The sequence below is a fragment of the Camelus bactrianus genome, chromosome 6, assembly GCF_048773025.1.
Source record: "Camelus bactrianus isolate YW-2024 breed Bactrian camel chromosome 6, ASM4877302v1, whole genome shotgun sequence".
In the NCBI taxonomy this organism is placed as follows: domain Eukaryota; kingdom Metazoa; phylum Chordata; class Mammalia; order Artiodactyla; family Camelidae; genus Camelus; species Camelus bactrianus.
The window spans coordinates 43093139-43109649 of record NC_133544.1 but is presented as its reverse complement, the minus strand read 5'-3'; the positions used below and the strand labels follow the sequence as shown (position 1 = coordinate 43109649).

General features: G+C 35.4%; 1 protein-coding gene across 3 annotated transcripts in view; it reads left to right on the top strand.

The window, feature by feature from the left end:
- The window catches only part of ATL1 (atlastin GTPase 1), a 67961-nt gene that overhangs the window by 11290 nt on the left and 40160 nt on the right, over positions 1-16511 (top strand). For 2 of the 3 annotated variants that reach the window (XM_074365550.1, XM_074365549.1), the window contains exon 2: positions 2355-2525. In XM_074365550.1, the coding sequence (XP_074221651.1) occupies positions 2492-2525 (34 nt within the window). In that variant the 5' untranslated portion in view covers positions 2355-2491. Of the gene's footprint in view, positions 1-926; positions 2526-16511 lie in introns of those variants that run through there. The other variant, XM_045504318.2, reaches the window with a different exon arrangement.

Here is a 16511-nt window from a genome sequence, read left to right as displayed (position 1 = left end):
TATAGCTGTATAGTATTACATTGTGCAGATGTATTACAATGTATTCAACCACTCTCCTATATATGGGCATTTAGGTTTTTTCCAATATTTTGCAATTACAAAAAATGCTGTAATAAATTGCTCTGTGTGTATATATTTTCACACTGTTGGCAGTATTTCTTTAGAGTAGATTAAACTTATGGTTTATGGTTTTAAAAAAAATATATATTCTAACAATGTCCGCTGAAAGAATCTTGAAACAGTGAAACTCCAGCTAGCAATGACCACAGCTAGCACCCAGATCTTGGTTTCTAAATACCTTTTCTCATTAAAAGCAGCCAGAGTTTCTTGGAGGAGTGGTTAATCCTAGTTCTGAGGCAGAGAAAAAAATATAAGGGAAACTTGAAATGTTTTCTTGTGCCAGAAAACAAGGAAAATGACCAAAGAAATAGGACATGTTAAAAAAGAAAAAAGGAAAAAAAAAAAACCCCACAGGTGTTAACCTGAAGGAGCGACCATTGGCCAAATTGAGGGCAATTTGTGGATTAAAAAGAATAATGATGGTAAATAATACAATAATGTTTTTTAGATTTCATAAATCCATAGTGGTACTCAACAAAGTTGGGAGAGGAAATGTCAGCTACTAAATGTAAAATGTAAAAGAAGTGGTATAATTATTTTAAAAGCACCATTTTAAAATCACTAATATAAAGTTGATTCAGGCAAGGATATCAGTGGATGTTAAAAACCACTGGATGAGAAGTTCTTGGCTGAGATATTCAGAGTCTCAAGTATTATCTCACAGATTACTTATTAATTATGAAGGAGAAAGTTTTTTTTAAATAAAATTTTCAATTAGAAATAGATTTTGAATTACATATATAACTTTTAAGGATGGAATCTACTATACTCTTTTTTAATGGGGTTCCCCTGAAAGGGATTATCAGGTTGGAATATAAACTAAGAGTTATAGTAAACAAATACAGGAAGAGCAGAATAGCCTTCTTTTCTATGAATTTGGTTTGTAGGTACAGCATGAGATAACATCTGTCTTCCTATGTTACTTCATTAGTGTCTAGGAAATGTAACTCGACTGAACATAGTCCCCTTTAAAACCATAATGTAAACTTGTAAACAATGTAATGGTTTACAGTGTTCTGAGGTCATAGAACCATTAACTGAAATATGGAATACATAAGTTTTGGCAGTGATGAGTGGGTTTTGTTTTTGACATATTGATTTTGAAGTGTCAGTAGGAAAACAAAGTGAAGATGACCTCAGGCAGTTATAAAGTCAGCTCTGGAAGGATGATTTTCTCTCCTTAAGAGAGCTTAAGGCTAGAAGAATAGATTTGGGAATCAACAGCATGGAGGTCCTATCTGAAGCCATCCATCTATGAGGGAACATAGAGTGAAGAGTTGCTTATCATGAGGAATAAACAGAGATCAGGGATCTGATAATTAAGAGGCTAGCAGTAATCTAGGCGGAACTGATCTGTGTAGAGTGTGGGCAATAACTAAATGCAGGAGAAAACTGTGAGGAGGTGAGGAATGGGATGATGGTATCTTGAGGGTCAAGTAGCATGAAGGGACAGTGTTTCTAGGACACTGAAAATTTAAGTTCATAGGTAAAGAAGAAGCCAGTGAAAAGGGAGAGATTGAGAATAGTTTTATTTTCTTAAGTATTTATTGCCTTTTGCTTTCCATTCAAAATTGCCTGCAACCTTTGTTACTGCCAAGACTCTCCCTGACTTTGTAGTATGACTACTTAGAATATTTGCCAATATAACTCCAGACTATATCTCTGCAAATCTAGTGTGAAATTTTGCCCACTAGACATGGAGTTAGTTACACATTATGATGAATCTCTAGCTTTCATTTATCTTGATCTTCTTAATCTAAATTTTGTTATCCTAATTTTAAAAGATAGGCCTGTTCAGTATACAGTACAAAAATAGACAACACCCTCTTTACTAATATGACCTTGCTTTTACATTATGGGGGAAATGGTGCCTGGTAGATAAATGAAGATTATTTAAATTTTTGGGCTGTATAAATATTGCCAGCATGTTTATACTAATATGTAACTGTTCTAGGAAATAGGTATTTGAACATCTAGTATCGTGCAGTATATTGGTTTGTGTATTTCCGTGACCGTATAAAAATTCTTTGAGGGTGTGTAAGGGGGTGCTGTTTATTTGTGTGTGTTTTCCAGTGAAAATGTTGCAGTACGTCGTCTGTCACTGTCTTCGGGCTATGGGGGTGGGCTGAGATAGGGAGGGTGTGACGCTGGTATTTGTGTGAACTCAGGCTTGTGATGCTGAGCTTGGTTCATCCGCTTTCTCCTCCCTTCTCCTCCCCACTCCTTCCCACCAGCGCCACAGCAACATCCTCAGAGTCTGAGCGAACTGCTCCCAGCGCGGGCACAGAGCCTCCCACCGCCGGCAACCTGCGGCCCGGGAGAAGAGCGAGCGCAGTGACAGCGCCCCACCACCGCCAGTCCCCGGACCACCATGGCCAAGAACCGTAGGGACAGAAACAGTTGGGGTGAGTAGCATGATGACTTATGCAGACCGCCCTCCGCTTTCTGCTTCTGGAGAAAAGGAGGGCCAAGGGCTGCTTGGCGCCAGCATCCAGCGCTGGGAGACGGCCACAGGCGAGCTGCTCCCTGTCGGGCGGGAGGAACCATGACCGAGGGGTACCAGTGGAACCGGCATCGCGCTGTGCGGCCAGGGCCGCAGCTACGCGCAGGCCGGAGACTCTTGCTTCTCACCCGCCCCCGCCCCCAGCCCAGTCCTCCGCCTCCCAGCATTTGGACAGCACCCACTCGGTTGCCTCCGGGTTACTCGTTGGTTCCGTTTTAGCGGTAGGTTGGCAGAGAGGCGAAGAAGGTGGGCAGGGGGCTGTAGTTACCTGGCCAGAGGGGTGAGGGGCGAGGGTCAGAGATCCCCAACCCTCTTCCCTGGGAGCTGCGAGCTCGCGGGCCTGGCAGGGCGCGGACTCCCGGCGGGCGGGCGGGCTGGCAGTGTTGGAACAATGAGGCAGAGCGCGCTGGGCCCGGGTCCGAGCATTGCAGACCCGAGCAGCCTCGGAGAAGGGGCACCCACTTGGGAATCCCCCAGCGCTGCGGTACTCGTTTTAATTTGGGGGTTGGGTGGGAGATTTGGGAAGAAGGGAAGCAAAGTTGTGGTTTCCAGCCTTCTGCCCCACCCCAACCTGGTACCCAATTCAGGCCAGCCCAAGGGTGGCATTGTTCTTAGATTTTACCTTTTGGAGATATTGGGCTCATGATTCAGCACCAGGCCGAGGGGAGGGGGGAGGAGAGGCTAGGCCCAGTGGGTTCACGCCGCGAGTGGGTGGGCGGCGCTCACGCAGGCGGAGAAGAGAGAGCACAGTGATGCAGGAGAAATCAAAGCCCCGCCCGCTCTGCTGCTCCAGACTCTGTTGAGGACGATTAGTGTCGGCAGGTTGGGCGTCTTTTTCCTCTTTGGGCTCCCGACTTATTCCAGTCACAATGCTAAACTCACTGCCATCTTAGGCCGTTTTATTATCTGCACCAGAGCAGATCTCAGATCTCTGTGGCTTAGTAAGCAGAGAAAGATTTTGTTCATTAGCTTTGAATTGTTATTTGGAAAGTTTACATCTGCTTGAAGTTCAAAGCTCCTTGATTGATTCTCTTCCCTGTCTCATAGAGATCTCTTCTGTAACTGTCCATCAGAGTAAGAGATATAAATTTAAATTTAAATTGGTTATTTTGGTTATCTTTTATGAAAATTGGTTATCTTTTATCAAAAGATCATATTTGTCCTTGCCTCTGATTGGTCACAGGACCAACTTAATCCCAAGTAGGCCAAATTTACATTTGAGAGATTATCCAAGGTTTATGGTAGACGTGGGGAGTTGGAGCAGGGAGGCCTATCTTTCATTGTCCAAGTTTAAGAGAAAGCAATCCCATTTTCTGTTATCACCAAATCCCAATTTTAGTAGGCCTGACTACTGTAATAACACCATTTTCTTTGGTTCTCCTGAAATACAGGTAAACTTTTTTAGAGTGTTCACTTTCCATCCTTTCTCTTGGCCTCTAGAGTAGGAATTTCTTAAATGCTCACAGTTAAGATGTGTATGTTCAAGTCAACTTTGGTCTTAATCTCTGTGCACTATTGATTCAAACCCTGTTAAGAGACAGGCATGTGAAAATTTATTCTGAGGATTAAAATTTTCCTCCTTCACAAGCTTTGGATCGTTATTCTTCAGTATTTCCTTTGGTTACAGATTTCTTATGTAGTGGAGGTTTTTTCTTCCACTGAGAATGTGGTTCTCAAGTGAGATTTGCATAAAAATCACATTGGGAACTTATTAGAAATGCAGACTCCCACATCTTCCAGCTTGAGCTTTTGCATCAATAGGTCTGCAGTAGGGTCTAGGAATCTGCCTTTTAATTAGCATTCTAGGTGATTGAGAAGCAGATAGTCTTTGGATGTTACTTTTAGAAACACTATCTTAGATTATTTACATTTGTTAGAAACATATCCCAGATAGTTTACCCAGAAGTCATCAAAAGAGTTTTGAGTCCAGTGATGATTAAGAAAAGAAATTCCACAGTCACTGTGTGTTCACTGGAAATCTTACAGAAAAGAAATAGCAGAATTATGGAGTCTTACCTTGATGCTCTATGGAAGTGCTTTACTACTCAGATTTTTCTTTGCTGTAAAGTATATGTAACATAAATGACTTAGGAAAAAATATAGCATGTGGAGTAAGAGATAGAGGTTTTTGGCAAAGATATTAGTCGCGTCTCTCTTGATTCCATTTTAATACCAGCACCTGGTATAATGCCTAACATATAATAGGCATTTAATAATAGCAATAATAACTAACATCATTGAACTAATATTGTATGAAGTTGGGATTAAAATCCTCATTTTACATTATTAAAAGGTAAATAATAGGGCTGGGACTCCAACTCTGGTAGTCTGACTTCAGATTCTTTTATCATCACCAGTATTTTGTTGAATGGATAATACCTTTTGCCTTGTATAAAACTACAGTTTTCCAGGCACATTCACATGCATTACTGCATTTGATCTTTAGCCTCTTAATATGTCAGGACGTGTTCTCTATTTGCAGATGAAAAAACTGAGTCACAGGTAGGTTAAATAATTTGGTGAAAGTCACATAGTATTTAGTAAGTTAAAGGACTGAGATTAGAACATAGAGTTGTCTTCTAATTTATTTTCTATAACATAATGCTGTGGAATGTTTTTATAAGATAATGGGACATGGTGTGAGGGTAATAGAGAAAACAGGCCCTCATAGAAGCCAGAGAGCTCTGATGAGAAAAAACTCAGGTGATAGCTTAGAAGACAGTGAACTGTCTGTCATCTAGTTAAATACATATTTTTCAGATGAGTTAGAAAGCAAAGGGCAGAGGAGAAAGGTAAACTATCCAGAATTGGAAAATGTAGGATTTCCAAGAAAAGGGCAAGAGAGATCTTTGAAGAATTTGTACAGAGGACCTAAAATTCAGGTAAGGACCCTGTTGAACCATGTAACAGGTATTATTTTTTATCTGAGTAGTCAAAGACCTACAAGGGCCATGGAAGCTAGAAAACAGGAAAGCATCTCTGCTGACACCCAGAGTCGGGGGTGGTGTTTGAGGATCATACTCAGAGATACAACTGGGAAGCAAGTCTGTGCTTCCCAAACTAAGAATCCTACCATCTATACCTAAATCTACACTGAACTAGAAGTTTGAGTAAATTTAATCATTTTAAAGTCAATTCTTTAAAGGTAAGCATTATTTTCTTTAATATATAAGGAACCTGAGACTCAGACAGCATTAATAACTTCCCAGATACTCGATAATTTATAAGTTATAGATCTAGGATTTAAATTTATAGTTGTTTGCCTAGTCCATGTGATAAGGACAAGGAACTAGAATAGAATGCCAGTAGATGCCACAACAAACCTATCAAGGCTTAAGCTGGTAAAAGAAATCAGTGCTCTATAAACTTGATCACCTTGGAATAGAAATGAAGGCAAAGAATGTGCTAGCGTGGAAAATAAAGGAGACAAATAAATATCAGAGATGGTAACCTAGAAAGCATTCTTTAGTGTTGGGCTTAGAGCTTAAGTACTCCCAGAAACAAAACAAAAATGCACCCTTTTTTGTTTGTTTCTGATAATTACATTTGCTTTAAAACTTGGGATACCACTTGGGAATTTGAGTTTTCTACAATGTAACTGGAATTGTTTGTGCAATATTGCTTTAGAAAAATAATGTTTGCACTAAGGTGTCAGCTTTTCCTGCCCCTTAAAAAAAAACCTATTGTAGCTTCACAGTAAGTATAGGAAATTTGTTGAAAAGACATTTGTTGGAAATTAATTTTTAAGTTTCTGTGTTTGTTTTTGGAGGAAAGATTCGAAACGATCTTCAGTTTAGTATAGTTATCTCTTGATCTTTCTTTTCCAACTGTATTCTATTTTCCTTGAAATCAGACTCTGTTTTTACTTGCCTCATTTTCTATATATCTGTTCCTTCTGGCTAAACTTTCTTATTAATTCTACTAAATTGCCTTTTGATATTTTAGGATTTTCTACATAAAGAAACCTATCACCTGTAATAGTTATTGCTTTATTCATTCCTTTTTAATCTTTGTCTTTTATGTCCTTCTCTTGTTTTAATCAGATTAAGAATGTTCTTCTTTATTTCTAAGTAAATTTTTAAAAATCATCATTGTATATTGACTTATAATGAATGCTTTTTCTGTAATTATTGATTTTGGACTATTGATTTAACTTCTGTATTGGTTACAGAACAATTAGAGCTTTCTATTTCTTCTCAAGTCAGTTTTAGCAATTTATGTTTTTCTTGGAATCTGTCTATTTCATCAACTTGGCATGAGGTTGTTCTCAATTTTGTTTATGTGTAACTTTTTAAATTTCATCGTTTATTGTTAATCTCTCCTTTTTATTTCTTTTGTATTTACTTAATTTCTGTGCATCTCTGTCATTTCCTTCTTGTACTTTCTTTGGTTTTATTCTATATTCTCTTTTTAACTTAAAAAGTTGAATAGTGAGCTCATTTATTTCTAATTTTTCTTCTTCGTCTAATATATGCATTTAGGGCTATAGGTTTTCTCTAACTATCAATTTTGCTATGTCCTATATGTGTTGATATGCATTAGATTGATTCTCAATAAGTTTTAAGTATTTTAAATGTCCACAATGATTTCTTTCTTTACCTTTAAATATGTAGAAAGTATGGGTTTTTCTAAATTATATTTTTGTTATTGATCTCATACTTAATTTTATTCTAGTCAGAGTATATGTTGTACAGTAGCACCACTTGCTGTGGTGATGAAAATGTTCTATATCTGTCCTGTCTAATATGGTAGCCTCTAGTCATATGCATCTCTTGAGCATTTGAAGTATGGCTACTGAGAATGAGAACCAAACACTTAATTTTATTTAATTTTAATTAATTTAAACAGCCACATGTAGCCAGTACTGCACAGTTCAGGTTTATAGAATACGTATGGTTTAAACTTTGTTGAAACTTGTTTTATGTACTACTACATGTTTAATTTTTATAAACACACCACATAAGTTTGAAAAGCACTTTTTGTTTACTAGTTTTTGATGCAGTGTGTTGTATATGTTCATTAGCTCAGGCTTATTAAATGTATTATTCATATCTTCCAAGCTCTGATTTTCAGACTGCTTGATCTACCAGGTATTGATATTTGATAGATACTTTAAAATTCTGAGAGTTGTTTTAAAACATGACAGTGAATTTGTCAGGCTTCCTTTAATCTTCCATTAAGCCTTATTTGTGGACTTTTGAGCTAAGTTGTTAGGCGTACATAAATGTGGACTTGTTACAACTTCCTGATAAATTGAGCCCTTTATTTTTATGTAGTGAGCCTCTTTATCTTTAGTAATGCTTTTTGCCACAAGTCTGTTTTATCTGATATTAATATGGGTGCTTCACATTTCTTTTGCTGAGTTAGTTTATGGGCCTACTGAGCAGGAGTAGTTGGAGCAGGAGGAGGCTGACTGAAATCCACAACGTGAGTCACCTTGTCCATCTGATTTTTGAGAGCCTCTTCTACAGTGAATGCCCTTTGGTGAGCATTCACATGGGACCAAATATTCTTATATTCCATGCCCACTCCAAAGGTCCAGGCATATTCTTCTTCAGAGTACTTGACCATCTGGCCAAAATGTTGGCTACTACCTGTGAACTGGTACAGTTGTGAACCTTGGGCATGGCATGTGCTAGAAGCCTCATAGGTGTTATCTGCTCACATATCTGTCCACTCTCGCAGAACACAGTAGAGGTTTCTTCTTCACTCTCTCCTTCAAGTGTCATAAGTGCCTTTTATGGGCAAAATCTAAACCAGAACTCTGCTAAGAAGGGATTATAAAAATTGTAGTACTGTAGTTTCCACACTTCTAGTCTCTGCAATATAGAGAAGAGCTTAGAATGGTGGGCATGACACGGACAATAGTCAGCAGGAAGAGTAACCACCCATTTTCAAAATAGCTGACTCAAAGATGATTAAAGGATGAAACAATTCCATAGGAACCAAATACTTCTAAAATTGACTTTTTTTCAGTGACTGTAAATACATGCAGATTTATTTGTTTTTATAATGGGAATTATACTTCCCATCTGCTTTTTTTCTTAAATCTGTGAACATGTTTTCTCATGATTAGGTATTTTTGTATAACATGTTTTCAAAATGCTTCATATTTTGCACAGTATAGCTGTGACATAATTTATTTACAGTATTCTACAATTAGGGAATTTAGATTGTTTCCAGTTTTTTGTTATATAAATAATGCTGTAATAAGCCATTATATAGATAAATACATATGCATAGCCCTGATAATTTCCTTAGGATAAATTTCTAAAAATGGAATTGTTTCATTAAAGGGTATAGATATTTTTTAGTGTTTTTGAATGTTTCCAACTCTGAGTATATATATTTTTTAACTTTTGTAAGTTACAAAAGCCAAAATGTTTCTATCCTTTAAGTAGCATTTCTTTAATTACTGGTAAGACTGAGCTTTTCCCTCTATGATTTTTAACCATTAGTATTTCTTCTTTTTTTAGTTGCTTATTTTTCTGTTGAGGTCTTTTCATGTACATATGTGAATATATATGTTTATATATATACACATGCAATGCCCTAATCATGATGGCATCATTCTTCTAGAGGAATCATTTAATAGTTTATGGAATGCTTTTGTAGTCAATAGACATAAACAGCCTGTTAAATGATTTACTTCTTTCTTCCAAGGCTCTGCATCATTCCTTTTAACCCTCTTCTTCAAGGGTGTTGTTAATAGCAGAATGATCTGAGAATCTGCATGGTAACGTTTGTGATCTGTTATGTGTAACCATCTCATTGTGACTTACATCTCTACTCCAGCTCAAACATTCTTAAAATTCATTTTTTGTTAATACTTTGTTTCCTCAATTCTGTTTGTCCTTTCTGTACAAGCTCCCTTTCGCTGTGTTTTTGAAGTCATTCTCAGTTACTCATTCAGACAAATGTTTTTTCTGTGATTCTTCAAATTCTGCTGTTAGAAAGAGACATAATAGTTTAAGAAAAATAATATTTCCTTTTAATTTCAGTTGCCAGGAGACAGTTTCCTAGGTGCCATATCTTTTCTCTATAATGGCTTCAGTATACTCAGAGTTACTCATCTTGTGGGGTTTAATTTTTGCTGGAAAGATGAAATATAATTTTCTTTTACAAAGTTTACAATTAAAATTAGAAATAAACACCCACAGCATTTCTAATGTATTAAAATGATTTCTCCATATATAAATTTTTGAAGATTCCCTTTCAGCATATCTTAATTCAGTAGCTGGGTAACCAGCTTCCAGTGATTTAAAATACCACATAGAATGGAAAAGTCCCCAAAACCCCTTTATTGAACATAAGATCCAATATCTAAAAAGGTGAAATGATACCTATTTTTTGGTTCTTGCCTTGTGAGCTATACATTTGTATTACCCATAGTAAAATGCTAATTCCCACCTAGTTTGCTTCTGACTTGTTTCCTACCTTTTAAAGATTTATATAGTACTCTGGGATTTGAAACTAAGTTTAGTAAAACATACTTAAGAAGGTAGAAATCTGGTGCTACAGAGACTTGGCATGCATTCCAAAGGACTTTTGGATTCTTTTAAAACAAGGATAATATTTATTGCTCAGATAAAATATAGTTATGAATAATGAATCAAGGATGAAACGTTTGTTCTTGATTATACTGTGTATTCCAATACTTTTCAGAGTTATTTTCTATTAAATTCATATAAATATTTTTTGGGTGCCTACTGTGTGAACTTCTGTTACAAGCTTTTACGAAATGCGAACATGAGTAAGACAGTCTCTGTTTTCCAGATATCTTTAGTCTGTGTTTTCAATTTTGACCTTTTTTACAGAAGCTGAAGTGTTTCTAAATAGTTTTTTAACAAGTTCATAGAGATGTAATTCATATACCGTACAATTCACGCACATAAAGATGTACAATTCAGTGGATTTTAGTGTTTTCAGAGCTGTGCAGTCATCACCACAATTTTAGAACATTTCATTAGCCATCATCCCCTGATCCCCCCCTGCTCCCTATCCTAAGCGACCATAATCTGCTTTCTATCTCTATAGCTTTGCGTATTCTGGATATTTTATAGAAGTGGAATTCTACAGTATGTGGTCCTTTGTGACTAGCTTCTTTCATGTAACATTATGTTTTCAAAGTTCATCCATGTTTTGACATGTATTGGTTCTGCATTTTTTATTGCTGAATGACATTTCATTGTATAGGTATGCCACATTTTGTTGGTCTATTCATCAGTTGATGGGCATCTGTGTTGTAGCTTATCTAAATAGTTTTATATGTAAATGTTGATTACCGTAAATAATGTGTATAGATTGATGGTAGTAGCAATAAGTTTCAGATAGGAAGCCTTTCTTAACTTTAGGTGAGATACAAGCTAATGATTATATATTTATAAATATTCCACAAATTTATTCTATTCCAGTTTTCATTCTGCTATTTAATAACAAAATATTTCTGAATTTTTTAAAGTTTCCTTACCAAAAGGAATATTTAATATGGTAATTTGCTTACATTATAAAGAGACTTCTTCCCATAAACTATCTCATTACTTTAAAGTCACGACTCAGATATTGTTTTATTTTACAGCATACTTATGTCAAACTTACAATCTCCCTCCTCATCATTAGGCCTGTTGGTAACTCTTCAGTCCTTGAATAAATAATCTGAAAAGTTCAAAGTTCTCTATCTCGTCCACACCTAGTATATAAAGGTAGAATAGGAAAGGATAATCATATACCAACATCCACTGATGTGTTTTCTCTTTCTCTCACCCGCAACATCCATCCATTCTGTCCCAAGTCCTTTTAGATCTTGGTTTGTCTCACTTTGCATCATCTGGTCCTTCATAATCTTCCCAGCTTGCTCCATCCATACCATACTCCTTGCTCAGACATGCCAAACACACTCTCCTACACACCTTTTCCCCAGTGGTATCATACTATACACACTGTTTTATACCTTGAATTATTTTTTCATAATACGTATTGATAATTGTTTCAAATTAGCTTTCTTATTCTTTATAACTACCGTATATTTCATAGATGAATGAACTATAGTTTATTAATCAGTCCTTTGTTGATGGCCATTAGCATTGCTTCTGGTATCTTGCGTGTGTATGAGTCTGTCTGAAGGATCACTTCTTTGAAATAGCATTGCTCAGTCAGGGAGTATGTATATTTGTATTTTTGATAATTAATTGCCAAATTGCTGCCTGAAGATGCTGTATCTATTTAAATTCCCACCTGCAGTGCCTGAGGGTACAGATTCACATCCCAGCTAATGAAAGGAAATATCACACTTCGGATCTTTGTAAATCTGATATATAAAAAAGTATCAATATATTTTTTCATTTTTTATTTGCCTGAGAATAAATATCTTTTCATATATATAACCCTTTGATACCATTTTTTGTCAATTGTTTGTTTATATCCTCTGTCTACTTTTCCTATTTCACATTTAGATCTAAGATATTTTAATTTTGGAATTTTTATTTATGATGAGTGCAAGGGATAAAGGTTCCCTATATGAATATCCAGTTGAATTAGCATCACTTGTTTAAGATCATCCTTTCTTCATTTATTGCAGTGGCACCTTGTTGTAAGTCAGGTGATCGTGTATATGTGGATCTTTTTCTGAAATCTCTAGTCTTCTCTATTTGTCTACTTTATCCTTGTGACAACATTGCCCTGCCTTAATTACTGTAGATTTTAAATATTTGTTGGTGTCTGTTAGCGTAAATTCCCTAATTTTGTCCTTCTTTAAGATTGTCTTTGTGTTCTTGGCTCTTTGCCTTTCCATATGAGCTGGTTAATCTTCATAAAAAGGATTTGTACAAGAAAGAAATAAATTTGTTAATTTGTACTAGAAAGATTGCTGAGTATTTGATTTATTATAACCAATCTAAGAATCCAGGGAAGAGCATTGACATGTTTATAATAGTCTTCTAGTCTGAGAACATGTATATACCTCTTTTACTAATGTTTTGTATTTTTCTGACTTTACCTTTAGATTTATGATCCATTTTGAATTAATATTTTATATAGGGTGTGATATATTGAGGTTTACTTTTTTGCGTTTAGATATCCAATTGTTCCAGCACCATTTGTTGTGAAGACTAGACTTTTTCTATTGAATTGCCGTAGCATTTTTGTCACAATCAGATGACCATCCTAGAGAAATGAAAGCATATGTCCACACAAAATCTTCTTCATAAATATTCATAACAGCTTTATTCATTATAGCCAAAAATGGAAACAACCCAAATGCCCATCAACTGGTGAAAGGATAAACAAAATGTATATCCATACAATGGAATACTTTGAGCCATTAAAAAATGAAGTACTGATACATACTACAATAGGGATAAACCTTGAAAACATTATGCTACATGAAAGAAAACAGTCACAAAAGATGACATATTGTGTGATTCCATTTATATGAAATACCCAGAAGAGGCAAATCTTTGATAGAGTAGTGGTTGCCTAAGGCTAGAGATGGGTAAGGGAGAATCGGGATGACTGCCAAAAGGTATGAGTATTTTAGGGGAATGATCACAATGTTATACAATTAATCATGGTGACAGTTGCACCACTCTGAATATATTAAAAACCATCAAATGGGCTTTTGACTTTAAATGGATGAATTATATGGTATGTGAATTATATCCCAATTGAACTGTTATAAAAAATCAGTTGACCGAGAACATATCAGTTGACTATATATTCATGTTATTCTAAATTTCATTTTGTAATTGTTTGCTGCAAATATATAAAAAATATTTTAAAAATCAGCTTCAAGAGGGAAGTTACAGCTCAGTGGTACAATGTGTGCTTAGCATGCACAAGGTCCTGGATTCAATCCCCAGTACTTCCATTAAAAACAAATTAAATTAATAAGTGAATAAACCTAATTACCTCCCCTCCAGTCAACTTCATATCCAAAACCTTAGCTAAATTCATTAATAGTTATCTGTATATTCTTCTGGACTTTCTACACATTCAGTCTTGTCATCTGTGGATAATGATACTTGTTTATTTTCCAATTTTATTTTTGGTTATTCTTCTTGCCTATTGCACTGGCTAAGTCTTCCAGTATAATACTGATTAGAAGGAGTGATAGTTGACATCCATGTCAGATCCCTAATTTCAGGGAAAACCGTATCTCAAAAATAAGTGTAATATTAGCTGTATTTGTAGATACCATTGATCAGATTAAGGAATTCTTCTTTTCCTAATTTGTTGAGAGTTTTTTTAAAATCAGAAATAAGTATTGTATTTTCATACTTGCTTTTATGAATCTACTAAAATTATCGTATCGTTTTCTCTTTTACTTAATGTAGCCAATTACATTGCTTGCTTTTTGAATGTTAAACTAACCTTGAGTTCCTATAATAAATACTATGTAGTTGTGATTTTTTTATTATCTCTGGATTTGATTTGCTATATTTTCTTTAGAACTTTAGAGCTTTTTCTTACTGACAAACAACCTAGTAGGAAAAATGAGCTAAAGGCATGTGCTCACTTCATAAGCATTTAGAAAAATATACATCAAGACTACAGTGAGATACCACTCACTCATTTTATACCTACCCAATTGACAAAAATTTAAAAGTCAGCAAAACCAGGTGTTGGCAAGAATATGGATCAATAGACTGTCTAATAAATTGCTGGGAGTTGTGGAGAGTGAAAATTTGGTACAGCCACTTAGAAAAAAATTCTGAATATGTTGTAAAGTTGAATATTTGAAAAAAATTACAAGCCAGAAATTCCATTTAGAGTACCTTTTGCATATATGTAGTTTGCTACAAGCAATCGTAGAGAATTACTTCAGTCTGTAGAAAGTTGTGATATAGCTTTCAGCTCTAAAGATGTTTTTCTGTCCAAAATATTATCTAGCCAGGGTCCTAGATTCACATCAGTTGTGTACTTAGATTGTAGCTACACCATAAGTAAGAAGGTTTATCAAAGAAAATGTGTTATTTGCTATCCTCAAAAAAGACCTTTTGCTGAGGCTGAAATTAGGTGGACAAGTAGTACTGGAATCAAATATGAATAGGTAATAGTAGATAATAGCAGTCACCATTATTAGACATGTACCATTTGTCAAGGCTCTTTGGTCTTCATTTAATGAACATTGCTTCATTTAATTATCACAAAGCCTCTGATATAGGTACCATTCTTAATCTCATTTTTCAGATGGAGGATAGTGAGCCATAGGGGGGTTAAATAGTTTCCACAGCTTCATATATGTGTAAATTGTGCAGCTGGAATTTAAAAAGACTCTGACTCCAGCATCTGTGATATGGCAGTATAGAAGCTATTATCTTTGGGATATAAAACCAATTTTTCTTAACTTTGCAGAGAGAACAACCCTGATCTGTGGCTAACGCAATGGTTTTATTGTGTCCAGATGCTTTGTACAATTGTTCATAAAGTATTGGTGTGTATCTATCTCCACTAATGAAAAACTAAAATTGTGTGTTAGATTTGCAATATTTCAATAGCACTATGTTATAGATGAACAGTAATATACATGTAGTTATCAGTGTGATACATATATATACATGTACATCAATGTGATCTGAAGATTCATTTAAAATTATCCCAAGATATATATAATTGCCTTGTTTTTATCTAGTTATAAAACTTCATATCAAATAGGCACATGAAGAATGTCTATTTAAATATATTTTCAAAAATTTAGATGAAAGCTTATTTAAGAGCCGAGTTTGTTTCAAAATTAATATTATTAAGGGTTGATTTGAGGCTAGATCACATATCTGATCTGAGGAATTAACTGGTGTTTCGTCTTTCTGTCCTTTTGATACAAAGCAAATGAGCCCATTTATGTGTTGTCCAAGAGTTATTTAATTTCCACTAAAGAGACAGAATATTATAGTAGAAAGATCTGGGATGGAAGTTCAGTTACCTGAGATCAAATCCCAAATTGACAGTTACTGTATGAACTCTAGTGGGTATCTTGAGAAAATTACTTAATCCAATTCTTAACTTCCTCATGTGTCAAAAATACAGATAATAATATATACCCTGCTGGAATATTAAAAGGAATAAATATATAACACAAGAGAACATCCTGATATAGAAATTCCATTTATTTTTCTTGGACAAGGTCAGTTACATATTTGGCTTTAGTTTCCTAAATCTGTAACAATACTAATAGCATTTATTATATACCAGCCAGTGTTCTAAGTGTGTTACATGCATTTATTAATTTACAACAACCTTATGAGGTAGATACAGAGAGGTTAAATAACTTGCTAAGGGTTATTCAAGTAAGAAATGGGGAGGCCTTGATTTGAATCTCCGCAGTCTGTTTCCAGAACTTGTGTTTTAACCACTATACTATACTGCCTTTCTAAAGGAAGCAGTTGTAGGCTGTATCAGTTATTTATTGCCTGTTATGGTACATAATAAACAATCACAAAACCTCAGGGCCATAGAACAATAGTATTTATTGATCACATGTTGAAATGGTTATTATGACAGCTCTATTGATCTTGGCTGGACTCCTTCACATGGCTGGGGGTTGGCTTGCTACAGGCTTTGTCTGGAACCGGTCTCTCATCCTGCAACAAACTAGTCTGGGAATATTCTCATGATGAATGACAGTGGCAAAAGAGCAAAATAGAAACACACAAGTGCTTTTTCAAGCCTCTGCTGTGTCATGTCTGCTATAGCAAATCACATGACTAACCCAGGAGTCAAAGTGGGAGGACATTCCAAAGTTACAATACAAAGGCTGTAGATATAAGAATGTGTCACTTGACACACTGGAGTTGCTTTGTAATATACTACAGATGTTAAGGTCTGGGTTTCTAACATTCTTGTATGTTAGGGATGATTTCTAAAAGTAGACCTCTATCAAAAACAACATTTC